This window comes from Rhyacophila brunnea, unplaced genomic scaffold, assembly GCF_057557595.1.
Source record: "Rhyacophila brunnea isolate RB1 unplaced genomic scaffold, BYU_Rbru_1.0 scaffold_20, whole genome shotgun sequence".
In the NCBI taxonomy this organism is placed as follows: domain Eukaryota; kingdom Metazoa; phylum Arthropoda; class Insecta; order Trichoptera; family Rhyacophilidae; genus Rhyacophila; species Rhyacophila brunnea.
In genome coordinates, this window is record NW_028232860.1 from 23,890,862 (window position 1) to 23,915,230 (window position 24,369).

Genomic DNA, 24,369 nt, shown 5'->3' on the forward strand with positions numbered 1-24,369 from the left:
AGTTCACTGGCATTTGATACAACGCAATGAGCTCCAATAGAGGTTAGTAACAAAATAATATTGGCTATATTTAAATTCCGCCGGACTTTTAGAAGGTAGGTAAGTTAGTATACAATAATATACAAATGTAGTGTTATTTTTTTATTTAATTGTAGAATTCAGTATCATTTTTAGCGATAATGCTTGACGCCAGGATTTATGACAGCATTTTCAAACGACGAGCTCCTCATCAGGCTTCCGGCCATAAAAACATCACATTATTTTTTGCATTTTTGCCATTTCCACCCTTTTCTCCCCACTGTGATACTTGTCACATTTTTACCCCCCCCCCCCGTATAAATTACGTTATACTTTAAAGTTTAAACCCTCCATCTTTTAAAAATATCGTTGAAAACGATTGATTTCAGTATAATGGTTTCATGAATTATTTTATTCTCTGAGTAAAATGAATTAGTATTTTGTAGGTTTTGTGTCCATACATTTTAAATAACCCTCACTCTTAACCCCATCGTCATAAATCAAGACATTGGGGCGCCTTTTACGGGCGAACCCATATTATGTTTTTGCCCTAGACAAATTCAAAAGAGACCTAAGTAGGTAAATATTCTGGCGATAGAATAAATTTGTTGGTATAATGACTAGATTTTAATTTAGTTTTGGTCTAATTATTACTATCTACTAACCAGTGGCGCACCCAGGATTTAATATTGGGGGGGGGGCCCAAGGAGGAGAATGTAAATTAGTCCCATAGGCTCTTTTTCTTCTTCGCAGCCTAATTTCTCGTTTATCGGTCTTTTGTCTATTGCACTCGGTGCACCTATACCATGGTCCCCACATCCTGAAACGGGCCCTCAGGCTAGGATGTTTGTCGGGCCCCCTACCTACCGCTAAGATCAAAGGCAGTGTGAAACACTTCATTAACGTTTTTCAAATTGTGTTTTAGTTCAAATTAAGAGTACATATACAGTGAATTATTAACGATTTTTAATCTACTTTAATAATGGAGCTGTCGAGTATCGACACATAATAATCAAAAAAATATATAGCACAATTATATAAGTAATCGAAAATGTTTATGGCCAAGAAGTATAGTAGCGCCGCAGGCGACTTTTTTTACTATTAAAGCTAATTTTGACATGTGTTTATCTCACTTATCTGGTCAACCCGACCGCCGGGCCCCCAGGCTAGAGCCCTGTCAGCCCTCCTCAGCCATGACCTACACCACTCTGGAATTTGGGTGGACACTGAGAATTTTTTGACAGTGCCATTAGGAATTGGGATTCTAATAAAACCTGACATTAGTGTTTCGAAATTTTTGTGTTAGAAATTAAAATCTAAGAAATTTTTCTAAAAAGGGTGTTGGAGAATTATTACAAATCATTTTTTTTTTTGCCGTGTTTTTATTTGTCTAAGCCCAAAGGTTATAGTTTATTGGCTTTCAATGTTTAAAATCATTCTGATAATTTTCATTTTTGGGGGGTGCCAGGGCCCCTTGCCCCCCCCCCTGGGTGCGCCACTGCTACTAACTAGATTATCATTTATTTCCTAACAATAAATTGCAACTTATACCTATTCGTCGCATGATACTGTTGAATTAGTAAGTAGGTAGAGTGAGTTTTCCTCACAGCATATTATAATAAAATTAATATAAGTACCTATTTTTTTAGATCGGCTCCTAGTTACCGCGGGCGCTGGCCTTCTAAGTGGGGGAGCACTCTATCTTTTGTGGAAATGGTACTCCAAAAAGGAGAAAATCCCTACGGAATGGAGGAAAGTGGGAGTGCTCAGTGACCTGATGTGTTTCCCCATCAAGTCTTGTGGTGTCATCAGATTAGATGCAATGGAGTGTGATCAGATGGGACTAAAATCGGGGAATTTGCGAGACAGGTATGCTACCAAGTGCTAGAATCTAGATATAACAAATATTTTTTTTTCTTCGCGTGTCTTCTTTCTGCTTACTATTAATCTTGGCTGTAGGTACCTACCTACAATTATGCAGCAGCTGCGCTGAAGTACCTATTCTTAAGATGTGTTATTGTACCGATCACATACTTGGATAACAAAAAATACACCAAAGTGTTTTACAATAAAAATACCTATAAAAATGATAATGTTTCCTTCAATAGATTTATTTGTTTCACACACGAAAAATAACTCCTTATGACAGCGTGAGAAATCTTTGATTTCACAAGGGCCAAATTAAACTCATTTTTTTGGGACCGCATTTAAATAGTTGTACCCAGTGGCGGCTCTAGAAATATTTTAGTAAGTGGGGTCAGATGGCGTGAAATATCTAATACATATTATACCTAATTAATATAAATCAAAACGTATATTATACGAGGGTGGGTCAATAAGTCCTTAGAAAAGCCGACAGGTGGCGCGACTAGTACTGTAAGCGGTTTGTTTTCATGCAGCGGCACTACCGATTCAGTATGCTGCGAAGTTTCAATCAGATTGGTCGGGTTGTTGTGTGTTTCTCGTACATTTAAAAAAAAAATTTGCTTGTGGAAAATGGAAAAATGGAAAATGGAGAAAATTGAGTTTAGAGCTGTTATTAAACATTTTAATATAAAAGGGTTAAAAGCAAAGGAAATAAAAAATGAGTTGGATTCAGTTCACGGCATATCTGCTCCTTCACTTGCAACTATTTATAACTGGTTAAATGAATTTAAACGTGGTCGTACATCAACAAAGGATAAACCACGCTCAGGACGTCCTGTAGAGGTGACTACACCAGAAATGATCAATAAAATCCACGATATGGTGTTAAGTGACCGAAGATTAAAGTTGAGTGAGATAATTGAGGTTACAGGGATCTCAAAAGGTAGCGTCATTTCTATTTTACATGACAAATTGGGCATGAAAAAAATTTCTGCAAGATGGGTGCCGCGTTTGCTCACAGTCGACAATAAACGCAATAGGGTGGTGGCCTCTAAAGCCCTGTTGTCGCTCATGCAACGCAATCCGGATGAATTTTTTCGTCGCTTTGTGACTGTAGATGAAACATGGATACACCACTATACTCCCGAGACGAAAGAACAGTCAAAGCAGTGGATTGCGAAAGGCGAACCATGTCCAAAGAAGGCGAAAACCGTAAAATCAGCTGGTAACGTTATGGCTACTGTATTTTGGGATGCACGTGGAATTATTTTCGTTGACTATTTGGAAAAAGGAAAAACAATAACAGGGGATTATTATGCATCTTTATTGGACCAGCTAAAAAACAAAATTGAAGAAAAACGGCCTCATTTAAACAGGAAAAAAATCCTCTTTCATCAGGACAATGCCCGTGTTCACACATGTTTACGATCAATGGCTAAAATTGAAGAATTGAAGTTCGAATTGGTCGACCATCCACCGTATTCGCCAGATTTAGCCCCCAGTGACTTTTTCCTTTTCCCAAACTTAAAAAAATGGCTAAGTGGACAACGTTTTTTTTTCAAATGAAGAAGTCATCGATCGGACAAATGCTTATTTTGAGGACCTTCCGAAAACTTATTTTTCTGACGGTTTAAAAAAAATTGAGAAACGTCTAACCAAGTGTATTGAGCTCCAAGGAGATTATGTTGAGAAATAAAAAAAAAATACAAAAATAAAAACTGTTTTAATGCTTTTTTCTAAGGAATTATTGACCCACCCTCGTATTTTTATTGATAATTTGAATTATAACATTACTTGTATGCAAGTCATTTATTTTGTGTAGTGGCTGTTGCTGTAGATTCTATGTCAATGTACTAAACTTATGTTTCAATAAATAATCCACCTCATTCATCATATTATCTAGTACCTAATATTATTTATCAAATTTATTTTACTAACGTGAGATGAAAACTATATACAAATAGTACTTTACAATACTAATAAAGAGTATGCATTAACAAATAATATAATTTAAAACTTATTTAATAGATAGATGACCGTTGATCACTGTTGTCTGACTGGCAAACTAAAGCAGTGTGTGACAGGACATGCCCCGACCGACAAGATAATATAATAATAATATGTACCTACGTCAACTCTTACCTAGGTACTCACATTTATGCAGGACTGGATATTTTGAATCGCATCCCCGAACCAGCAGCAATACATGTAGGGCTAAATGTGCATATGACGTGCTTATTGTTCTACACAGTTACGCGATACAGAATTTTGAGAATCATAACTGACAATCGCATATAGCATGTCATAATATAAACATTGCTTTGATTTGTAAGGGTCCATTTCCCAAGTCCCCGCCACAGGGAACTATGTACTCATAAATCTGTTCTCAAAAGTTCTGTGCCCCGCCAGTATCGTTGTATATACCTACTATGTAGGTAGACAGTAGTGCAGTAGCATTAACAGGGTTGCGCCAAAAAACAAGAATCAAGGATGGACGAACGGTACAAATAAAATATATAAATAATTTATAATTTACAAAATCAATGTATTGTGACAGGCACGTGTAACATGAATATTTAATTGAATATTGATTATAGAATGATGGTGGTGGGGATCGTCCCCTCAGTCCTGTAAGGTAGAGCCGCCCCTGCTTATACCCATACTTATTAGTGACATAATATTATCCAAACCATTTATTTTACAAAAACGTAAAATATTATTCATTCTTTGACATATTCTTGTTTAAAAAAAAAAATACAATATTATACTACATATACCCGGAGGCTCACGGGGTTCGTGGACCAGAGCTTCCTGAATACTGCCTTAAGGCTCAGACACATGACACTGCAGTTTGCGTGCGTCGACACAAGTCTTACTTGATGATTCCAAATGCATCTGATTAGAATCTCTAATTGAATTGGAACACTCTATAAACATACCACATTACCGTGAAGTTTGATAGTTTTGGAATGAAATAAGAGTGCAAGAATGCAATAGGTTTGATGTATGCACAGTCAACAATAATAATCGTAACCATGATCACGTCATTAGCCTTGCCTAATTACGAGAATAAATCCCATGCCTACACCTATGCACCTACACAAATTTCTGCGTGCGCTCAAATTTATGTGAAGCACAATACAAAAATAATAATTGGGCAGGTATACCAGTATAAGTAGTCCACTGTGTGAGGGCGCCACATGCTAACATTTGACATATCATTCAAAACTTTTATACTGTGATGAGCTTAGTTCTAAATTCTAACACCGGAAAATTTATGATGGTATATCTATAGGAAAACATCTTCTTAGACACATTTCTACTTTCTTCTACAATCTACATACGTATATTATAAACCTATTCTTTTAAACAAAAACCCTATTCTTGTTTTCATGGTATATACCTACACCATATTTACCAAGGTACCCTTTTCAAACAATACAATCATAATTCTTGTAGTAACTGAATCACGATAAATATTGTACCTATCTATTGTTCAGAGTAATAAATTATTATAAGAGGTATTTTTTGATAAACTCTTGCGTTTCGTGTCACCGAAAATGAGATAATTTCAGTTGTTTAAAACCAGATATAGTACCTACTTAATTAGGCACTTATTATATTATTATGTAAACGTTTCGTAAGTATAATACTTGAAACTTGTATTGTCAGTATTGGTATATAAGACTAAATGTTGTTCTTATGTGGAACCGTTTGTAAAAAAATGTCATTGAAGACATTTTGTCATTTTCATGGCTGTAGAATTTATTATATTAACTCAAAACATTTATGGTCGAAATAAGACATGCTTTTCGAGCATGCATTATCTTTAACAGAGTTTATAGCAGGACTCGAAATGGATTGAAGCGCACCGGAGCACCGTTCCTGTTCGTAAAATCGATAAAATTATCGCTCCGTCTCATGGAAAAAATAATTTTACAGTCTGAGCTAGATAGGCCATATAACAAAAAATCTAACACATTTATTTTCATAAAATACACATAAAATTTGATAACTATATTAATATCTTCAGAAAATCCTTGAGCGCTCCGGTTCGTAAACTTTTCCATTTCGAGCGTTGGTTTTTAGATACCCTCAATTTATTGCGACATGCAATACCCACAACGTAAAAATATATTTGGTTCTTGTCGGTTTACAGGAAGCCCGGCAAACAAATTTAAAAATAGCCGATATACTGGATTATTTGTTAGGCATGGGCCCCACATCTTGAAGCGGTCCCCCAGGCCAGGATCTTTGGATCCCCCCTATCTATTTGCTAGGGTTAAAGACAGTGTGACGCTCTGCAGAAAAAATTCTAAATGTTGTTCCATAGACATATTAGATAGAGATAGTAGACATCATAGACATCATACTTTTGTAGACATATTCTAGTTAGTTTTTCAATAAATACAAATATTTTTTTCTATGGGGGCAGTGTTGCCATCTATGCTGATTATAGTGCAAAGGCATAAAAAAAAGTATTTCTGAAAAATATGTAATACAAGAACATTTTTCGTCTTGAATCCTTTAAAATTATAGTATTTTGATACATTTGGCGTAAAATTATAGTATTTTACATTTTTCGCGGAACTAAAATTATAGTATTGTACTATACTGTACTGTACGGTTAGCATCACTGATGGGGAATCCCAATTAGTGCTGCAAGTAGGGCCCACACACAGGTTTGTAAAAGCTATAATAATTTTATTTAATTACCACTAACTAACAATAAAACAGTTTTGAAACATCCTCATCTATGTACATACACCCGTAATGTGAAGCATAGATAATATACATAGGTTTATTATGTCAAGCTTCAATTGACTTAATTAGCATTCATTTACTTCAATAAACATCAATTTATTTTAGATGCCAAGTAGGTAGGTACCTACTTACCTATGCATTGAATAAATTAAATGCTGTACAGACTCATAAATTTATTTAGTTATCTGGTTGTTTGGGTAAAACTGCGTAAGTCCATTTTTGTCGAAAATGAGCTTTAAAAAAGATTTGATTATTTGATAATGTTTTAGTTAAAGTACTTATACGGTACACAGAAAATCAATAGAAGGTGGCATGGCATGGCGGGTTGTGTAATTCTCGAGAGGTTTAAGCGGGGGGCATTGTTTACTGCACACAAAAAGCAGATGCATACCACAATTGCCCATGTTAGTGTAGCAAAGTAGGTCAGACACACAGAAAAATGGTTTGGGGGGAGAGGGGGTCATTTGGATTTAGCATGATCATTTCTTCTTCTTGGTCGTTCCCTCATGGCTGAGGATCGTGACAACCTTGGAATTTTTTCATCTTTTGAGCGACCAAGACTTTTCACCCCTCTCGATCCTCCGCTTCTATCATGGCAGAGGGAATGCTGCTCCCAGTCAGTCCCTTCACTTGGTCACTCAAGTCCATGTTGGTAGTAAAGTAGTAGTGTCATTTTGATCATTTTAAAGTCTGCTTATTTATAAAAAGTACTCACTTCAATATTTTCGACTTACGTATAGATATTGACTGTAGAAAGGAAAAAGGGTGTAACCCTCAGTTTTTTAAAAATAGGGTTTTTTGCATAACATTGTACACGACTAAATACAAGTTGTGTCCAAAGGATGTAAGCTGCAAATACTGAATTATTATCTAAATTTAGCTAGAAATTAAAAAAAAAGAAGAAAGAAGGAAGTGACATAGGAAAAACGACTTAACCACCATTTTGTTGGCTTTTTTTAATTCATATAATTCATATTAGATTAAAGATATAAAAACCAAATTATTAATTACCATGGACTTCAGGGTTATGTCTATTTTGCATTTTAACTTTGACTGAAAATCATGACAAAAACGTTTTTGTGCTTCCTGTAAAATTTGATTTGTGTGGATTACGCCCTTTTTCCTTTCCAAAGTAAAATTATTATAACACTGTTTTACATTACAGAGACTTCATGATTGTCAATACAGCCAATAACTTTGTCTCGGCAAGGATTTACCCTCAACTTGTCTTAATCAAGCCGACTGTGAGTGGAGATAATCTTTATCTTGAAGCTCCGGGAATGGAAAAAATAGACGTCCAAATAAAGAGCCATAAAGATCAAAATCAAAAGGTGACATTGTGGGGACAATCGTTGGAGGGCATCGACTACGGAGACTCAGTTGCAGAATGGATTTCTCGGTAAAATAAATGTAAATTAAATAAACTTTACTATTCTTACTCTCCGAATTAGACTAGAAAATCACGATACAGTTTCCCACGTGAAGGTCTTTCTTGCTGCATTATATACTAACATTGGAACAACCTAATGTGTGACTTGCATTCTGCACCTCATTCAAACCCACGATGGCCGCGCGGCTTAAGCGTCGTGGCGTAAGCATGGGTCCCAGATTCGAATCCTGGGTCTGGCAAGTACACATATTGTTTTTTCAATTTGTGTATGAGTCAGAGTATGGACCTAATAGGTTGAGCAAGTGGCTGACATCCATTTCTCGTAAAAACTAAATCTATTAATACAAACCTCCACTTTGTGGAGGCCCATATTATGATCTTATTAGGATCGAACATGGTCGGAATAATGCATTCATTGGAGTCATCTTTGTAAAATAGAATCCGCCAGTTTTTACCTTTGTCTTATACTCTGGGGAACCAACCATCAACCTCCAGACGGAAACAAAATAAGAGGTTGCTTAATTTAAAAACTATATAATTTTATTTTTCTAGGTTTATCCTCAGTAAACCTGAAGGACTGAGATTAGTTCAATATCCTCAAAATAAGGAAACAATGAAAAGAAGCCGAGAATTGTCACGAGTGAGCCACAGTGATTCTGTAAGTTTGTTTAGAAACTATAGATAAATTTGTTGCGTCCGCATTTGATAATGTTAAATAAATATAGATGACTTATCATTCAAATAATGTCATTTAACGGAGATAAAAAAAATATGTTTTGTTGTCAGGCAAGGCCATAAGTAAGAAATAATGTGCATTGCATGATTTTGCATGAAATATGCGTTGCAATTTTTTTAAGTAAGTATATCATATTTATGATGTCACGACTTAAGTTTCGAATAAGTCTAATATATGATTTGCCAAACAAATGTGAATTTTGGTGGTGCTATGATGTTTAAAAAATCTATAAGTATGTAGTACAAATTTGATAATCATATAAATTAGGCACTGGGACAACTGGGCAACCCACTGTCGAAAGAAATAACATTCAATATAGAAATATATAAATAGACATTCGTTGATTGATACAAAAAGTAGACAAAGTTTAATAAGCTTCTATCTAATACTTATTAGTTTTAATTGATTTTGCTTTTAACATAGTGTTTTTTATTGTGGATTGAGAATTATTATGCCTGACGCTTCAAATGAAAATAAAAGAACTCTTCACGTTGGAACTTAAATATATTATGCACAATTAAATCATTATTTACGTGTGCATATTTAAATTCTCACCAAGTATTAAATATATATTTTAAAAGTACCTATAATTCTTCTCTTCATCTTCGGCCATATCTGCCCCTAGTTAAGAGCATATGGACAACATGCATCGCCTCCAAGAATACGTGTCACTAGCCAGTCTTCTTGCATCATTCCAGGTCAAACCAGTAACCCGTAGCTCCTCCGTATACACTCTATAGATAGTATTTAGCGGCCTTCTGGGACGCCAGAATCAGGTTGGCTTGAAGAACAGGCAAGCCAGGTGAGGATCTCTTCTGGCATCCGCCGCATGTGGTCGAGCCAGGTCCAACGTCACCCCTTCACTCCCAGCGTGATGCGTTCTCTTATCTCCTCGTTACTCCTAAAGTCATACCACTGCACACCTAGTATCCGTCACAAACGTCTGTTTTTGAAGCTCAGTATACAGTTCAGCTCAGCCTTCGTAAGGTGCCATGATTCACTACCGTAAGATAGCACCATCAGAATGCAAGCGTCGAATAGGCGGCATTTGGTTTCAACCGTGTACAATTGTGAGTCCCAGATACTCCGTATCTAGTTGAATGTTGCTCCAACCATTTCCTTTCAGATAGCGAGCTCTCTTAGCAAAACGCCATCTCCCATGATGTGTACCCCCAGGTATTTGAAGCTATCGATGTTTAGCTCGTCGCCAACCTATAATTCACAAACGTCTATTTATTTTCGAATCTAATTTGATTGCTTAGCACCCAGTTATCCCGGTGCCGAATCATCCTAAACCCCACGATGAATGCTAATGACTTAATATTGTTTTTTTTAAGGGAGCTTACCCAGATTTATCCTCATACTGTGTGATGAATCAGAGTTCCATTGATGATTTGAATGCAAGAATCAAAGTAGAGGATTATTTCGCAAAACCTCAAGACCTCCGTCCCAATTTTGTAGTGAAGGGAGCGGTAGCACTGGAAGAGGACAATTGGAAGTGGGTCAAGATAGGCGACGTTGTCTTCAAGAAAGTGAAAGACTGTACTAGGTAATTAAATTAAAAAATAGCAATGCATTTTTGCCCATAGAAAATAGCAATAAAATAGAGTCATATAAAACCATAATTTTATACAGTACTTACATATTGAATTTAAAAAAAATAGTTTTATAGTTATTATTAACAGAGTTTTGCGTAGTTGAAAAAAAATATTTTGGATACGTTGGGGGTTTAAGGGGGATCCTATATGTCAACAGAGAACTTAGCGGAAATATACGAAGCTTGCAATTTGCATTAAAAGGATTTTTTTTAAGTCAAAGATAAACTTACAATTGTAAAAAAAATGTGAATTTGTCACATAGGTTACGTTATTATTACATTATTTTTATGGTTATGTTTATTATTAAAATTTAGTTTATTGATTATCGTGAATATTTTACTAAAATTATCTCGTCATAAATTATACTAATGGTTTTTGTAAATGCGTTTAAAAATTAATAAATGTAAAAAATCTTAACACCACTGCACATTCATGTACCAAAATATGACTATTTAAGTTTTCAATTTTTCACCATTTAGATTTTTGACTAATAAATATACTTCAATAATAATAATACTTTTTATATCTATTTTAAAAAACATCGATTTTTATAAAAAATATAAATGTGTATAACTTGAAATCCTTTTTATTTATATGAAATCTTATTTAGGTATGGTCCCAATATTTAAACCATAACATAATTAATACCAAACCATAATAGTTTAGGTATACTATGGACGATCCGACAAAAATAGTGCACATTTTTTTAATCACACTTATTTGTTTACGTTGACTTATGAATACATATGGTTTTTTGAAATTCATTCCCTGCCCAACCAAACCATAATCACCATAACCAAAAAATATTTATTTATCTATGAAATATACATAATTTTAGATTTAGATTATAGAGATTAGATTTTAATTTTAATTGAATTTTAAAAACTAAGAAACACTACACATTATAGTCTTAGTTCAATGAAAACAAATATATTTGACTGACAAAGTTTAGTGTGCACTTTTGTGTCTGATCTTAACAGCCTACCTCCACCCTTCACCACGGCAATCTAATAATACATAATGCAGTCCAGATACACATTGTTTTCTATTGAAAGTCTACAATTTGAAAAATCATATTATTGTCTTTCTGATTACTAGATGTGTTCTGACGACAATCGATTCAAATACAGGAATCAAAAGTCCGTCTGGTGAGCCGCTGGTAACATTAAAAACGTGAGTGAAACTTAATATAAATGCATGAATAATTAATATTATTTTCGACTCCTACTCCAAATTTGCATTGAGTTTCGAACTGCATAAAATATTCATCTTATTGAAATCATTTCATATCACTAATAGTGTGTTACATAGCAGCTGTTTGAAGACTGCAAACTGATTTTTTTTCGACCTATACTATTAATGAATTATAATTTTTGATCCTAAATGGAGCATATGGGACTACACGGAATGGTGATTATAATATCGACTGTGGAAAGGCAAAAGGAGTTAATCCACACTAATCAAATTTTACAGGAGGCACAAAAAACGTTTTGATAATGATTTTGGGCCAAAGTCTAAATATAAAATAGACACAAACTTGAAGTGCATGATGATTATTAATTTGGTGTTTTTTTTTCCCAATCTAAAATTAAATAATGAAGTTATTGAAGAAAAACTAATAAAAATGAGGGTTAAGTCATTTTACCTGACAAAAAATTAGGTAGGTATTAACATATTTGGAGTTAGACACGTACATTTTACTTGCGATTTATGTTATTACTATAATATATTAACATAAAACAGTGCATAACAATGATATTAATCGTAAATTAAAGCGAATTGAAAACAATTTCAATTGAGAAGTATTTTTGACATATAACATAACCTATAAATCGCATGGCGGTGTTTTAAGTGAATTAGCAAATAATGTATTACTTTTCTCAGATATTATGATATTATGAAATTATCAAATCAATTAATCGATAATTGACAATTAAAACATAATATCAGTTGTAACATTCCGTTTCATACCGATATAGATAGAATTTACAATAGCCCTTCTCGTGTGTGATATAAAAACTTCAAGATTTAATTTTAAACACTAACAGTTCTTGTCGGGATTATTTGTTGCGTCCATATTAACACCACACTTTTCAAAAATCATTTTGCTTCGTTCTGTTGCTATTTTCACTCAATGTTTAACCTTTAAATGATTTTTTATGAAAAGACTGTCGAAATCCGTGTTAACTGTCAAACAACCGACCGTGAAATGTATGTGGCTTAAGTCTTCCTTCTGGTTCATAACTTACCCGGTCGGCCGGCAGAGTTTAGTAAAACTACCATTATTTTCATACATTTGCAACGTAAGATGCATAACGCCTTTTTCCTTTCCGTAAAAGATTACTTGAACGACTAATAATGTCATTGATGTGGAATAAATCCTTTTACCTGGACGCAAATTTCAAACGCCATTCTTTTTTAAAAATTAAAAGTTAAAATTTGATAATAATTTGGCATTTTGCAGCTTACATCCTTTAGGCAGAACGTGTATTCAGTTGTGTGCAATGCTATTTATTCAATAAAACCTATTTTGCAAAAAGTGAGGGTTAAATCCTTTTGCCTTTCCACAGCGATATTATTACTTTACATTTTACGAGGAATGGTTGTTAGGAATTCATCCAACCAATTGTGTCATTACTCTGCATTAAGCACAGATTGATATCAAAACACGTGAATTTTTCCAAACTGTAAACCAATAAACTTGACAATTCACTGGGTATAGATGTCATTCTCTCGTTTGGAATTCCTCTTTCTCAAGTCAATTCATTCATTCCGACCATGGTGGTTGTATTAACAGATTTTGTTTTTACGAGAAATGGATGTCAGCCACCTGCTCAACCTAATAGGTCCAAACTCTGACTCATACACAAATTGAAAAACAATATGTGTACTTGCCAGACCTAGGATTCGAACCTGGGACCCACAACGCTATAGACCGCGCGGCCATCGTGGGCTTGAGTCAAACGTGCCAATTATTAATCAATAATTTTGATAATCCAATATTTTTCTAGATACCGAATGCTTGGAGAACCTTCTCCTGTAATGGGAGTGCATCTAGCTGTACGAGGACAGGGAAGCATCCATATGGGAGATTCAGTTTATGTGGTTTAATGGTCCCCGCAAAGGAGTGAAGCCATATAAGGAAGATGGTGAATGCATCATTGGGTACTCAAAGAAATTGAAAGAAAATATACCATAATCAAAGCTAGCTAACTAGATGCTAGTTTATTTCTTCTTTGTGGTAGCATGCTAATATACAAACGAAATATACTATTACAAACACTTGATAATGACCCTTCTACTACCTGTTATTTAGATAAATCAAATTATTCAAACTTACAAGAAACCTTTACTTTCATGTTTGTGCTTGCGAGTAGACATCGAAGGTTTAAACAGCTCCAAGAAAACATACAAAAATAATAAAGAAATAAGAGTAATCATGGACTAGAAGGAATTTAAACATGAAAAATAGTGATACTTTAATATTTTTCAATTAAAAATTTTAAAATGGAGCTGTTGGTAAAATTAATTACCAGTGTCACAAATACATTTCTAGTTCTATGAATGCGTAATATTGTCTAATATGCATACTAATCCTTCTATATTGTGACAACATTAATTAACACAACATTGTTTTGTGTATTGTCAATAAGTTTATCAATTATTTTTATAGATACAAATAATTGTGTAATTCAGTATATGCGAACAGTGAGACTTTTATATTCTTCCACCATGGTCATCAAGGAAATGAAAAATCATCACGCTTCCGTTCATTCACACTATAAACATAATATTCTATGATGTGACAATCAGTCTATAGAAGTCACATTGTATCTGGACACTTTTTCTATTCTGTAATTAACGAGGTACTTAAAAATCAAACAAATAAATAATTTTTTTAAACCTATTTATTTATAAAATTACAAATCTTCAAGACACACTAATGTAGCATTTAAAATACAACACACAAAAAGACAATATGCCTCAATAATAATAATTAAACATACAACCTTAATAATCAATTAAAATCAACATTAAACTTAAACTAATGAGATGTGAGAGGTGAACTTTTTATTATAATATTTAAATGCGTCTCTATCTAAATGATTCTAAGGTCATACTCTCAAAATTTGACATTTAATTTGTTGTGTTTCGAGGTTGGAATTTACTTGTATCCTGGCAAAAGTGCCGCCCCCCTCGCCTTTTGTCAGTCTCTCAGGATTTATTACGAGGCAACCGTTTACATGCTGCAATTAAGAGAAAAAAATACTTCAATATAAATACGAAAACAGTGACATAATCAAACATGTTGAAGAAAACCTTTGAAAAGTGAAAGAAAAAGCCTCCTGGTCTGTCGATTAGGTTAGCAACAAGTTACTGCATTGCAGGTTTATTTGAAAAAAACTTTGCACTTCATCTATGATATATATTTTCCAATTCACTGGGCCAATCAAAAAACTTAATCACAAGAAGATAATCAGCCAATAATACACATGTCGGCATTATTATTTACAGTAAAACCTCGTTAGTAAGAACACTGATAATTCGAAATTCGCCGTAATTCGAAATTTTCTCGAAAAAAAGTCCCTTGAACATTATTTTCATATAAAACCATACCTTTAATTCAAATTTCGTAATTCAAAATGATTTCAGAGTCCTGGCATATAAAAATATTCAATAAATCGTAATAAAGTACACTATTTCATGAGCCAATCACTGAAAATTGTGACAGACTTTTCTTAAAACATCAAAAATTACTTATTTTATGAAGTTAATAAAAATAATCCTGATATTTTATGACCCATTTCGGTAGGCACATCTATGATCGGAAACAAAATTAACGAAAATCAAAAAAATTTTCTTTTCAAAATTTTAATATCTTTCACCCATACATTTCGTAATTCGTAATTCGAATGTTTTTTTCGATTTTCGGTCCCATGGAATTCGTATCAACGAGGTTTTACTATAGTTGAAAAATCGTTTAGAACTGCACGTGACTAAGCAAACAGCATTAACACAATAGATATCAAAAAAGGAAGCTATTGCTTGAGTAGGAAATCATAAATGCCAACTTTGGAATGTAAATATCGTCACCGTTCAGGCAAAAGTCACCAACCCTAAAAACATAGTTTTGAGATATCGCAATTTGAAAGTTTGAAAATGCAGGAAAAATCAGATTTTAATGTTTTTAAGGTTTCATCTACATTAAATTATTTTCTCATGTCTTCTTAATAATTTCTTTAAGGTAATTTTACTTTTTGATGTTAATTAAAACATCTGGAAGGTTTTGAAGGAGGCAAAGTAGCTCAATTATGGTTTGGTGACTTGTTAGCCAAAAGAAGGATCAGTAAAACTCACCATCCATAGTATAGTGACTTTTGCTTGTATATTTATAACGAAGGATTTTTTTTTTATATAGTCAATAATGTCTATTTACCTATGATGACTTTTGCTTGTTAAGATTTTATCGAAAGTCATTTGGTGAAAAACAAATAATTCGGATTTAAGCAAAATTTTACTAACTAATGTACCGTGGAGAGTTTTGCATCTTAAAGAACATAATTTTACGCTTCGGGTGACATACTCAACTCAAAACTGCCATTTTCAGGGTTGGTGACTTTTGCCTGAACAGTGACGATATCTGTGCAGGTGACCAACATAACCATGCTTCATTTGTTTGGTAAATACATTCAAATGTCATAATGGAAATTTGTGAATAAGAATCACTTTATATAGTCCAAATTATATATGGTTATGTAACATGTTCAGTCAGTTTTAAACTATGCATATTGCTCTAATTGTTTATTTTATGTATTACTCGGATGTTGCGGTGTATAAAATAAAAAAGGAAATACGTACCTTGGCGAAATATCTGAAGTCAGAGGGCAGCACCAATATGTGCGGTGTGGCGGTGATGTGAGCGTAGTTATTCCAAAGTGCAGCATCCACAGCCAGGGTAGGCGAGGGTGGCCATAGAGGGTAGAAACTCTGTTGATTCAGCAAATGGCTTGCTAAGCGACCCAGTTTATCAGGACCCTGTGCCGGCCTGTGAATGTTAGCATTTTAGACATACCCACTTATTACAATATTTATTATCATGAAAAAGGAAACATAAAAAATAAATGATTCTCTAATAGCCAACAATTGAACGAGAAGAATGAAACGGTTTTACATTTTTTTATAAGCTCGCGGGCCCCCACAGAAATACTTGGCGGGCCATAGTTTACCCAGACCTGATCTATAGTATGTATTCTTAATTCAACGGGAAAAAAAGTATGACTGAAAAAGTGTGCACTATTTTTATCAGATCGCTCATAGCATACCTAAACTATTATAGTTTGGTTTAGTCAGGTTTTAATTAAATTTTAAAAACTAATCAGCATTATCTGCAAATTGTATTCTTAGTTCAATGAAAACAAATAGTATTACTAATAGTAATAGTACTCGCGCACTGTATGATACATCAAAACTAATCAGTCATTCACAACATTAGTAATATCTGGCCTAAAAACAGGCAGTCCATTATGAAATATGTAATACATTATATACTTACAGGGATATTTCTTCTTTGCTTAGATGCATCAGGATGTCGGTAGAAGTAACGCCAATGATAGTTCCGCTTATATTGAGTATGCAAGGATCGGGGACCATTGTTAGGTTGGCATAACTCTTCTTGACCGTAAAGGCAGGAGTGGGGTATATGTTGCAATGGAAGATATCTTTGGAACTAGCTGCGATGATAACTTGGGTGTATGGACTGAAATGAAGAATGATAATGTTTACCACACATCCTATATACAAATGTTGACAGCCAAAAGATTATATTTTTCTGTCTACAATATGTGCATATTATTCAAACTGCCATTTCTGCACAGCTGCACCAAGTAGACACTATTATGCTTAAAATGCAAAAATACTTACATCCTAAATCATCCATCCATCAAAAATACTTACAAAATTACTTAATCTGTGATCATTTCAGTGAATCATAAATTTGGTATTCTAGGCTGGTCAAAAGGGGCGAATAATATGTGATTTGGTGTCAAGGCTTATGTAAATGAATAAACATCACATTTAAATGTTTTTTCACCATTAAGTAGGCTTGTATAACAATGTATAATTTTGTGGGGAGGGTGCTGAGAAAATATAAGGGGATGGTGTGCCGAATAGGTTCGGGAAACCATTGTGAACTTGGGTTCATAAACAATATAAAAGTTCAAACTTGAATCAAATGACAGGTAACATATAATGCTGAAAGAAACTATGTTCAGAAGGGGCAAACAAAAAATAGGAAACTGATCTAAAGCAATATAATAATATATACCTTGATGATTCTACGGCATTCATTATCTTGTCGAGCAACGTTTCAAAAAAGGTTTTGTATGTCTCTGCGATTGTGTTGTCTTTGACTGATTGATGATTGGCATCCACAAACGGTCCAATAAGAATTGCAGCGTGCGGTTTGTTTTTAGTGATGTACTGAATGATATCCATGAGAGGGTCATATGTCAAGCTATCTGACGTCGTAAAAGGTCCTGATGCCACAACCAACTGTAGCGGTTCTATAAGACAAAAAAAATATACATTTTATTGAAATACATATACTTTGCAATTGAAGTGCGGACAGATTCACAAGTTTATATGAAAAACTATTATCTAGTCACTGCGATAGATATTGAAGCAAATTAATGAGTTATACTATGACACTACAAATGGCACCCGTAATGGCCCAATGGTAACAGGTCCAATAATGAAGTTGCAGGTCTAGGATACATCCTCGTAAAACAAAAATCTATTAAGAAAACAGTTCACGAGGCGGCTTAGATCCATGAAAATTCTGGAATTAGAATATAATTTAGTTTTTGACTGCATTCATTCGTAAACCGATCTAATAACCGATGTAATATGCAAAATGTTACACTTTGTAACATTACCCATGAGATGTTTGAGAAGTCTTCTCAAAAGTGTTATTCCATGTATGTAAGGGACTACACAAAGTGGGGTGAACCAGCGATAGGAAGAAATTTTCTGCCACTTGGTTGAACATGACACTATTTCTTCTTTCACAAAGAAGTGAAAATAGATAATTTTGGAGACTGTCTGGCAAATAACGTAGTTTTTAAAATGCCCAACAATTAAACATTATAAATTACAATATTTGACAGATTAATGAATTACAATGTAGTATTAAAATAATCTTTTTTGTTACCATTCATAGCTTCCTCGGTCTTGATTTTGATTGGCTCTACGTAGGATGCATCATTGAATATCTCATGCGCCAAGAATTTTTCACCAAGTACATTCAAGCCTTTCATAGCTACCACCTGCCCAGGAAATAATGAATACTGCTTCACCCTAGAAAAGTAGTACACAATTTATACACTACACTAAATAATATTTTGCACTAAATGATGTTCGATCCGAAGAAGATCATAATATAATATGGGCCTCCAGAGTTGAGATTGTATTAATAGATTTTTGTCTTGTCGAAAAATGGATGTTAACCACCCACCTGATCAACCTATTAGCCGGCTTTCACATATAAACTCATCTCGTCTACCGCACAGCCATAAATCAAACCTTTCAAGAACATCGATCCGGTGTTGTATATGGAGACCGCGCAGATCTATCAGAAGCGTGCAACTTGTCGATTGCAACAGCAGATGTTTTTTTTCAAAGTTAACAGTTGCATTTGACCAATCTGCGGATCTCCATTTGGCAACGTGTATTTTGTGAATAACGATGACATCACATCGACGTATTTGACACGTTGCAGGCGAGACGAGTTCTGATGTGAGAGCCGGCTTAGGTGCAAACTCTAGACCCAAACGTACATTGAAAATAAAACATGTGAATTTTTCAGACCTTCGACAAATAACTGCTCTGCCATCGCGGGCCAAAAAAAATAAAACAATAGAATCATCCATCATCAGCCAGGGTCAAACCACTGCTGGGTGACGACCTGAGCTTATTCAATTACCTAATTAATTTGTCGATCTAGCAGTTTTAGGGTGGCTATGTAATGTGTTTTGGTACCACTTTATGTTGGCATTTATCATGAAAGGCCATTTCAGCAGTTCCATGACATCAAAAAAATTAAGAATAATAGGGCAACATGGTTTTGAAATAATAGAATAAGAACACAGAATATATAGGTACTAAGGGTGGTAAGCCAAAAGGGTGTTAGATATTACTATAAAAATGAGTTATCAGGTTAGATTATTTAGAACATGGTTTCCCAAACTATGGGTCGCGAGCGAATATTGAGTGGGCCTTCACCACTGTATACAATGTATACTATACATGAATTAAAAAAAATAGGAAGTGATAAATTTGATATTTCATTCAGCTATTTATAATTCCTAAAAATTGAAATAAACTTAGGTTACAGAAAATATTGTGATAAAATAAAAATAATTTGAATTGCCAATGCACTACAGATGGCAGCACAGTCGCGGAATATCGCCAGTTAGTGCTGGAGCTAGCGCTGGGGCTAGGAACAAAACACATGTTGTGAGCCCGTCCCTATGGTTAACATTAAAACTAAATACCGAAATAAATTGGATATATCAAACTCACTGCGATTAAAAGTGACTAAAGTTGAAGTTGATGCTAAAACTGTAATGAAGAAAAATAAGAAACAAATACATCCTTCCCATTTCTAAGACAGCTAAGAGGTGGGTCCCAAGATTGAAAATTTTTGTTAGATGGGTCGGAGCCCAGCAACTTTGGGAACCGCTGATTTAGAATATCATTTTCAGCATCCCAAAAATGCATCAATAAGAGATATTCTGTGATGAAGTTACAACTATTTTCAAAACCCACTATAAGTTCGATGGTAGTACTAGTTATTATTCATACTTCAAATGCAATACCTATGGTAAACTATTTGTAGAAACTGAAATAAATGGTAATAATTTGAACGAAATATGCAGTCCAGAATCTTCATTTATTGTTAACACCGGATTATAGGCGGCCTTCAACTTTCGCACATAATTGGTTCTTGAGAAAATGTGTTATTTATCAATGGGTATAATAAAGTAAATGAGGCGTATTAGCAATCAGGTGTTTTCTTTATAAACTTGTCAAGAGATAGTTTAAAAGGATGATACTTTTACGTATTTGAGAAGATGACGGGAGCGGACGAGAGAGAAGCCGACTTCATGGAAGCGCACAATTTTTGCATTATCGACAAAAATTTAAATTTTAAGAAATGTACAAAATAGCGAATTGTGCGAAAGTCAAGGGCCACCTGTACATTCAAAGATAATCAATAACTAGCACTATGTACCATCATAATTCAGTGCCACGGCCTGAATTCTGCATTTAATATTTTTCATCGGTTAATAATAGACCATTGAATGCCACGTACAAAGTTGGTAATAAAATCGTTAATACTTATACTTACTGGTCTAAATCAATGGGGATTGAATGTCCCAACGATTCCTCCCAAGTTCCTTGTAACAATACCGATTTAGGGTTTAGTCTGCCATTTGAATCACAATCAATCCGTCCAACAATTGTGATGGGAATCTAAATATGACAAAAAACCAAAATTCACAAGTGTCATCAGATTTGATACACTTTCTATTTAAACTATTTGCTAAGGTAAAAACGATATGTAATTAATAGTATAGATCCACCAGTGTAAGTTCTCTGCTGAGTGAGGGCGCCACATGCTAACATTTGACATATCTTTCAATACTTTTTATACTGTGATGAGCTTAGTTTTAAATTCGAACACTGGACGATTTATGATGGTACATCTATACCTATGGACACACAAATTATGAATGAACATACCTGACTTTTACACCTGACAGATGCTGATTCTTTGAGATCCGCTTTATGTAATACGTGTTGTGATAAATATTTTATATTGCTATCCAAAATACCAGCTTTTTCTTGAAGAAGTTCAAAACCATACCTAAAATATAGGGATCAAAGTTTTTATTCTAACATACAGAAGTATTACATACAATCAGGGCTTTTTTGTAATGCGACGCGGTGGAACGGCGTTCCGGCACATTTTTTCACGGTATTTTTAATGTTTCAAAAGCAATTAGATGAAACATTGTTCGCGATTACATATTACAAGTTAATTTTCCTGAATCATCTCATGAAAAGACATAGAAAAACTATCGTGTTTGATATGTGCATTGAATTCTATTACTATTTCTTCAAGTGAATGTGAATTTTCGCAAATGAATCTAATTATTACCCCAATAAGAGCTTCGTTGAAGACCAAAACAGTTTAATTGTAATTAATTGCATTGTTGCATTAATTGCATTTTTTGGTTAATGTTTGTTGATACACTGAATACCTTTAATTTTACCTCGAACACGAAAAACGCTACTATAGAGCATCACACTCCCTTACCCTTAGTGATACGTAGGGGGCCCGCTTCAAGATGTGGGTACCATGGAAATCACTATATACTTTTATTCAAATATATGACGTTTTTACAGTAGGTAAATTGTTTGGCATTAAGTGAGTTCCGGCACCTTTTTTTTTTTAAAAAAAAACCCTGCATACAATACATATATTATGTAATATATTCTTACATAGCCTTAGTAGAAAACGTCGACCCTGCATGATTAGGTAATGGTTGTATCTTACAAGCTTCTGCGAGAGTAGTGAACCATCCACATTTCTCCAAGGCTACATCATCAGGAAAGCTGCACAAAACGTCACCAGAATTCGCGCGAGCCGAATACTTAACAGATTGGGATCTATCAAAATACAAACAAGTGAACATTATTTATTAATCCTTATTGTAAAACTGTGACCATTCACAAGCAAGATTTTCATCATTATGTGTCAGTTTTGTGCTGTGGAGTTGGACATTTATGGTATTTTTAAGTCATCTAAAACTGACTGACTCTAATGCTAGAAACACATTACCATCATGTCACGTGAGTCCATGGTAAGCTCGCGCCACAAGCAAGTGTGCAATGTCATTTTACTTGGTATTTAATTTAAGCAAAATCTGTCAGAATGTATCAGAACCACACTAAGGTCACCTCACATGTATCACGCCATACCCACCAACTTCACATATTATGATAGTATGTTTTTTATTTTAGTGGTGCTGCAAATGACAGGTACACACAATGTTTTGGTAGTGAGCTCACGTGATGACAATATATTTCTTATTTTAAAGAATCAAAGAGATAAAGTAAAGAGATCTTCACGTTGACAGAATGACACTGCAAATTTTCTAAATGCAACAAATTGGCAAGAGCAGGAGAGGGGCTAACCCAATATGACGGAAGTGATGTAAACACTGCGGTACGACTACAATAATATAGACTAGCTGCCCGGAACTAATCTCTATGAGAGCAAAAATGTGGTGTGGGATTTCCGATTTGATAGAAAAAAAAAACTGGTTCTGAGGGCACCTAAGTTGTTCTGCTGAACATATTATAATACTATCACTCCTATGAACACGCATACGCTGTTGTAGTGTATTTTTCTTTGAAGCGGCTCTTATCAATATGTTTCTAGTAGCTACAAGCGTGTCAGGTTCGATGATCTGCTGTCTCCTGCTTATTTCACTACTGTTGAGCTACCGAGAATTGTTTTAGGCATGTGGTTTAATGCTCTGCTGTCCGTTGTCTACGTTCCCAACTGTTGGGCTGACCGAGTTATTCTACTGGTAACTAAAGCAGTTCTTTTTAATCATTGGTAATAGTAAAAGCCAATAATATAGATAGGTGATGCTTATTACACTGTTGTATATGGCAAAGAATACATTAATGCAATATAAGATTGGATAAAATATACATAATGAAGCAGGTATTGAAATGCTTAAATGATGTTAAAAATACTGTTGACTGTACTCACGGGGATGGAGAATATGTAATAGGGCGCAGTGATGATAGTTGGGCTATCTCTGCTTTGATTGGCTTCACATCATTTTCAGTTGCGTGAGTATCTTTACTGGTCTGAAATAGAATAAGGAGGAAAACAAACTCTTTATAATACAAAAACTGCACTGCTTGGGGCTAAGGCCTTATCCACATGGCGCGTTTTGACTCGCTCGCATTCCAGGTACATGTGACCTCATTGGGCCGTCCACAAGCACTCGCACCGTGATGACTGTTACACACGGTCGAGGTACAGGTGATCTCATCAAGGTGTTCACATTCACTTGCGGCGAGACACGCGCCATGTGGACAAGGCCTAAAACACACTGCGCTGCAAGTTGCTGCATAGACGAAAATACTAGGTTGATCTTTGCATAGACAATGCAATGCACATCCGGTATAACCAAATAGACCTAGTATCCGCGTCAACTCAGCAAGGCAACATGCAGTGTCGTGTTTATTATCCCTTACGAAAAATGACATAACCCACCAAATCTTAGGCGAAGATGCATAGAATGTTGAGCTACGTTAAATCGAAATAACGTCAGTGACATGCATATATTAAAATAGAATTACAGCTGTGAAAGTAGAGAGGTAGAAAGGTAACATTGCGTCCGCAGTCAGAATGGTTACCATTTTTTAAACTTTGATTTACCGATGATTAATCCCAATCGCTGCCAGATACGAGATATCTCGGTAGTACTAATAATTCGGTCAAAACAAATAATTTCAAAATAGGACACATACTGATATCTATCGGAATGTTCCTAAAACATTTTACCACATTAGTTAATGATTTTACCATCGATTTACCTTGAATTTTGTCAAGTGTTACAACTGACATTTTAGAGATGTCATAGTTTTTTTTCCGCAAATTATATTTGGCCTGCCAAGGACCTTTTTTATGACAGCCAAAAGGTTAAAACAATTTTTGAATTGAGTTGTTAAGTCGCAAAACCCCCTTTTTATAAATTACATCACATTTCCTTGCAAATTGGAATATTTATCATCATTGTATGTCAGTAAATATGAGACAGTGAAGTTGGTATGAAGTAGAAAAATTTCCCGAGTGGGTTTAGTAACTCGGGAGGGAGACTCAATTGTCATACAATAGTAAAAGTATGCAA

At 34.6% G+C, this 24,369-nt stretch overlaps 2 protein-coding genes across 2 annotated transcripts in view; one reads left to right on the forward strand and one right to left on the reverse strand.

Moving 5' to 3' along the window:
• Nucleotides 1-14,279, forward strand: Marc (Mitochondrial amidoxime reducing component). Its single transcript, XM_085948342.1, has 7 exons — nucleotides 1-42; nucleotides 1,668-1,887; nucleotides 7,814-8,047; nucleotides 8,591-8,696; nucleotides 10,112-10,323; nucleotides 11,471-11,545; nucleotides 13,384-14,279. The coding sequence occupies exons 1-7, from the start codon at nucleotides 27-29 to the stop codon at nucleotides 13,481-13,483; spliced, it is 963 nt and encodes a 320-aa protein (XP_085804468.1). The 5' UTR covers nucleotides 1-26; the 3' UTR covers nucleotides 13,484-14,279.
• PolA2 (DNA polymerase alpha subunit B) overlaps nucleotides 14,263-24,369 on the reverse strand; it is a 16,107-nt gene continuing 6,000 nt past the window's right edge. The window contains exons 4-12 of the mRNA XM_085948340.1: nucleotides 23,220-23,320; nucleotides 21,938-22,105; nucleotides 21,176-21,299; nucleotides 20,781-20,905; nucleotides 18,582-18,727; nucleotides 17,697-17,934; nucleotides 16,926-17,129; nucleotides 16,232-16,418; nucleotides 14,263-14,619 (exon numbers count right to left, since the gene is read on the reverse strand). Coding sequence (XP_085804466.1) covers nucleotides 14,488-14,619; nucleotides 16,232-16,418; nucleotides 16,926-17,129; nucleotides 17,697-17,934; nucleotides 18,582-18,727; nucleotides 20,781-20,905; nucleotides 21,176-21,299; nucleotides 21,938-22,105; nucleotides 23,220-23,320 — 1,425 coding nt within the window. The 3' untranslated portion in view covers nucleotides 14,263-14,487. The remainder of the gene's footprint in view (nucleotides 14,620-16,231; nucleotides 16,419-16,925; nucleotides 17,130-17,696; nucleotides 17,935-18,581; nucleotides 18,728-20,780; nucleotides 20,906-21,175; nucleotides 21,300-21,937; nucleotides 22,106-23,219; nucleotides 23,321-24,369) is intronic.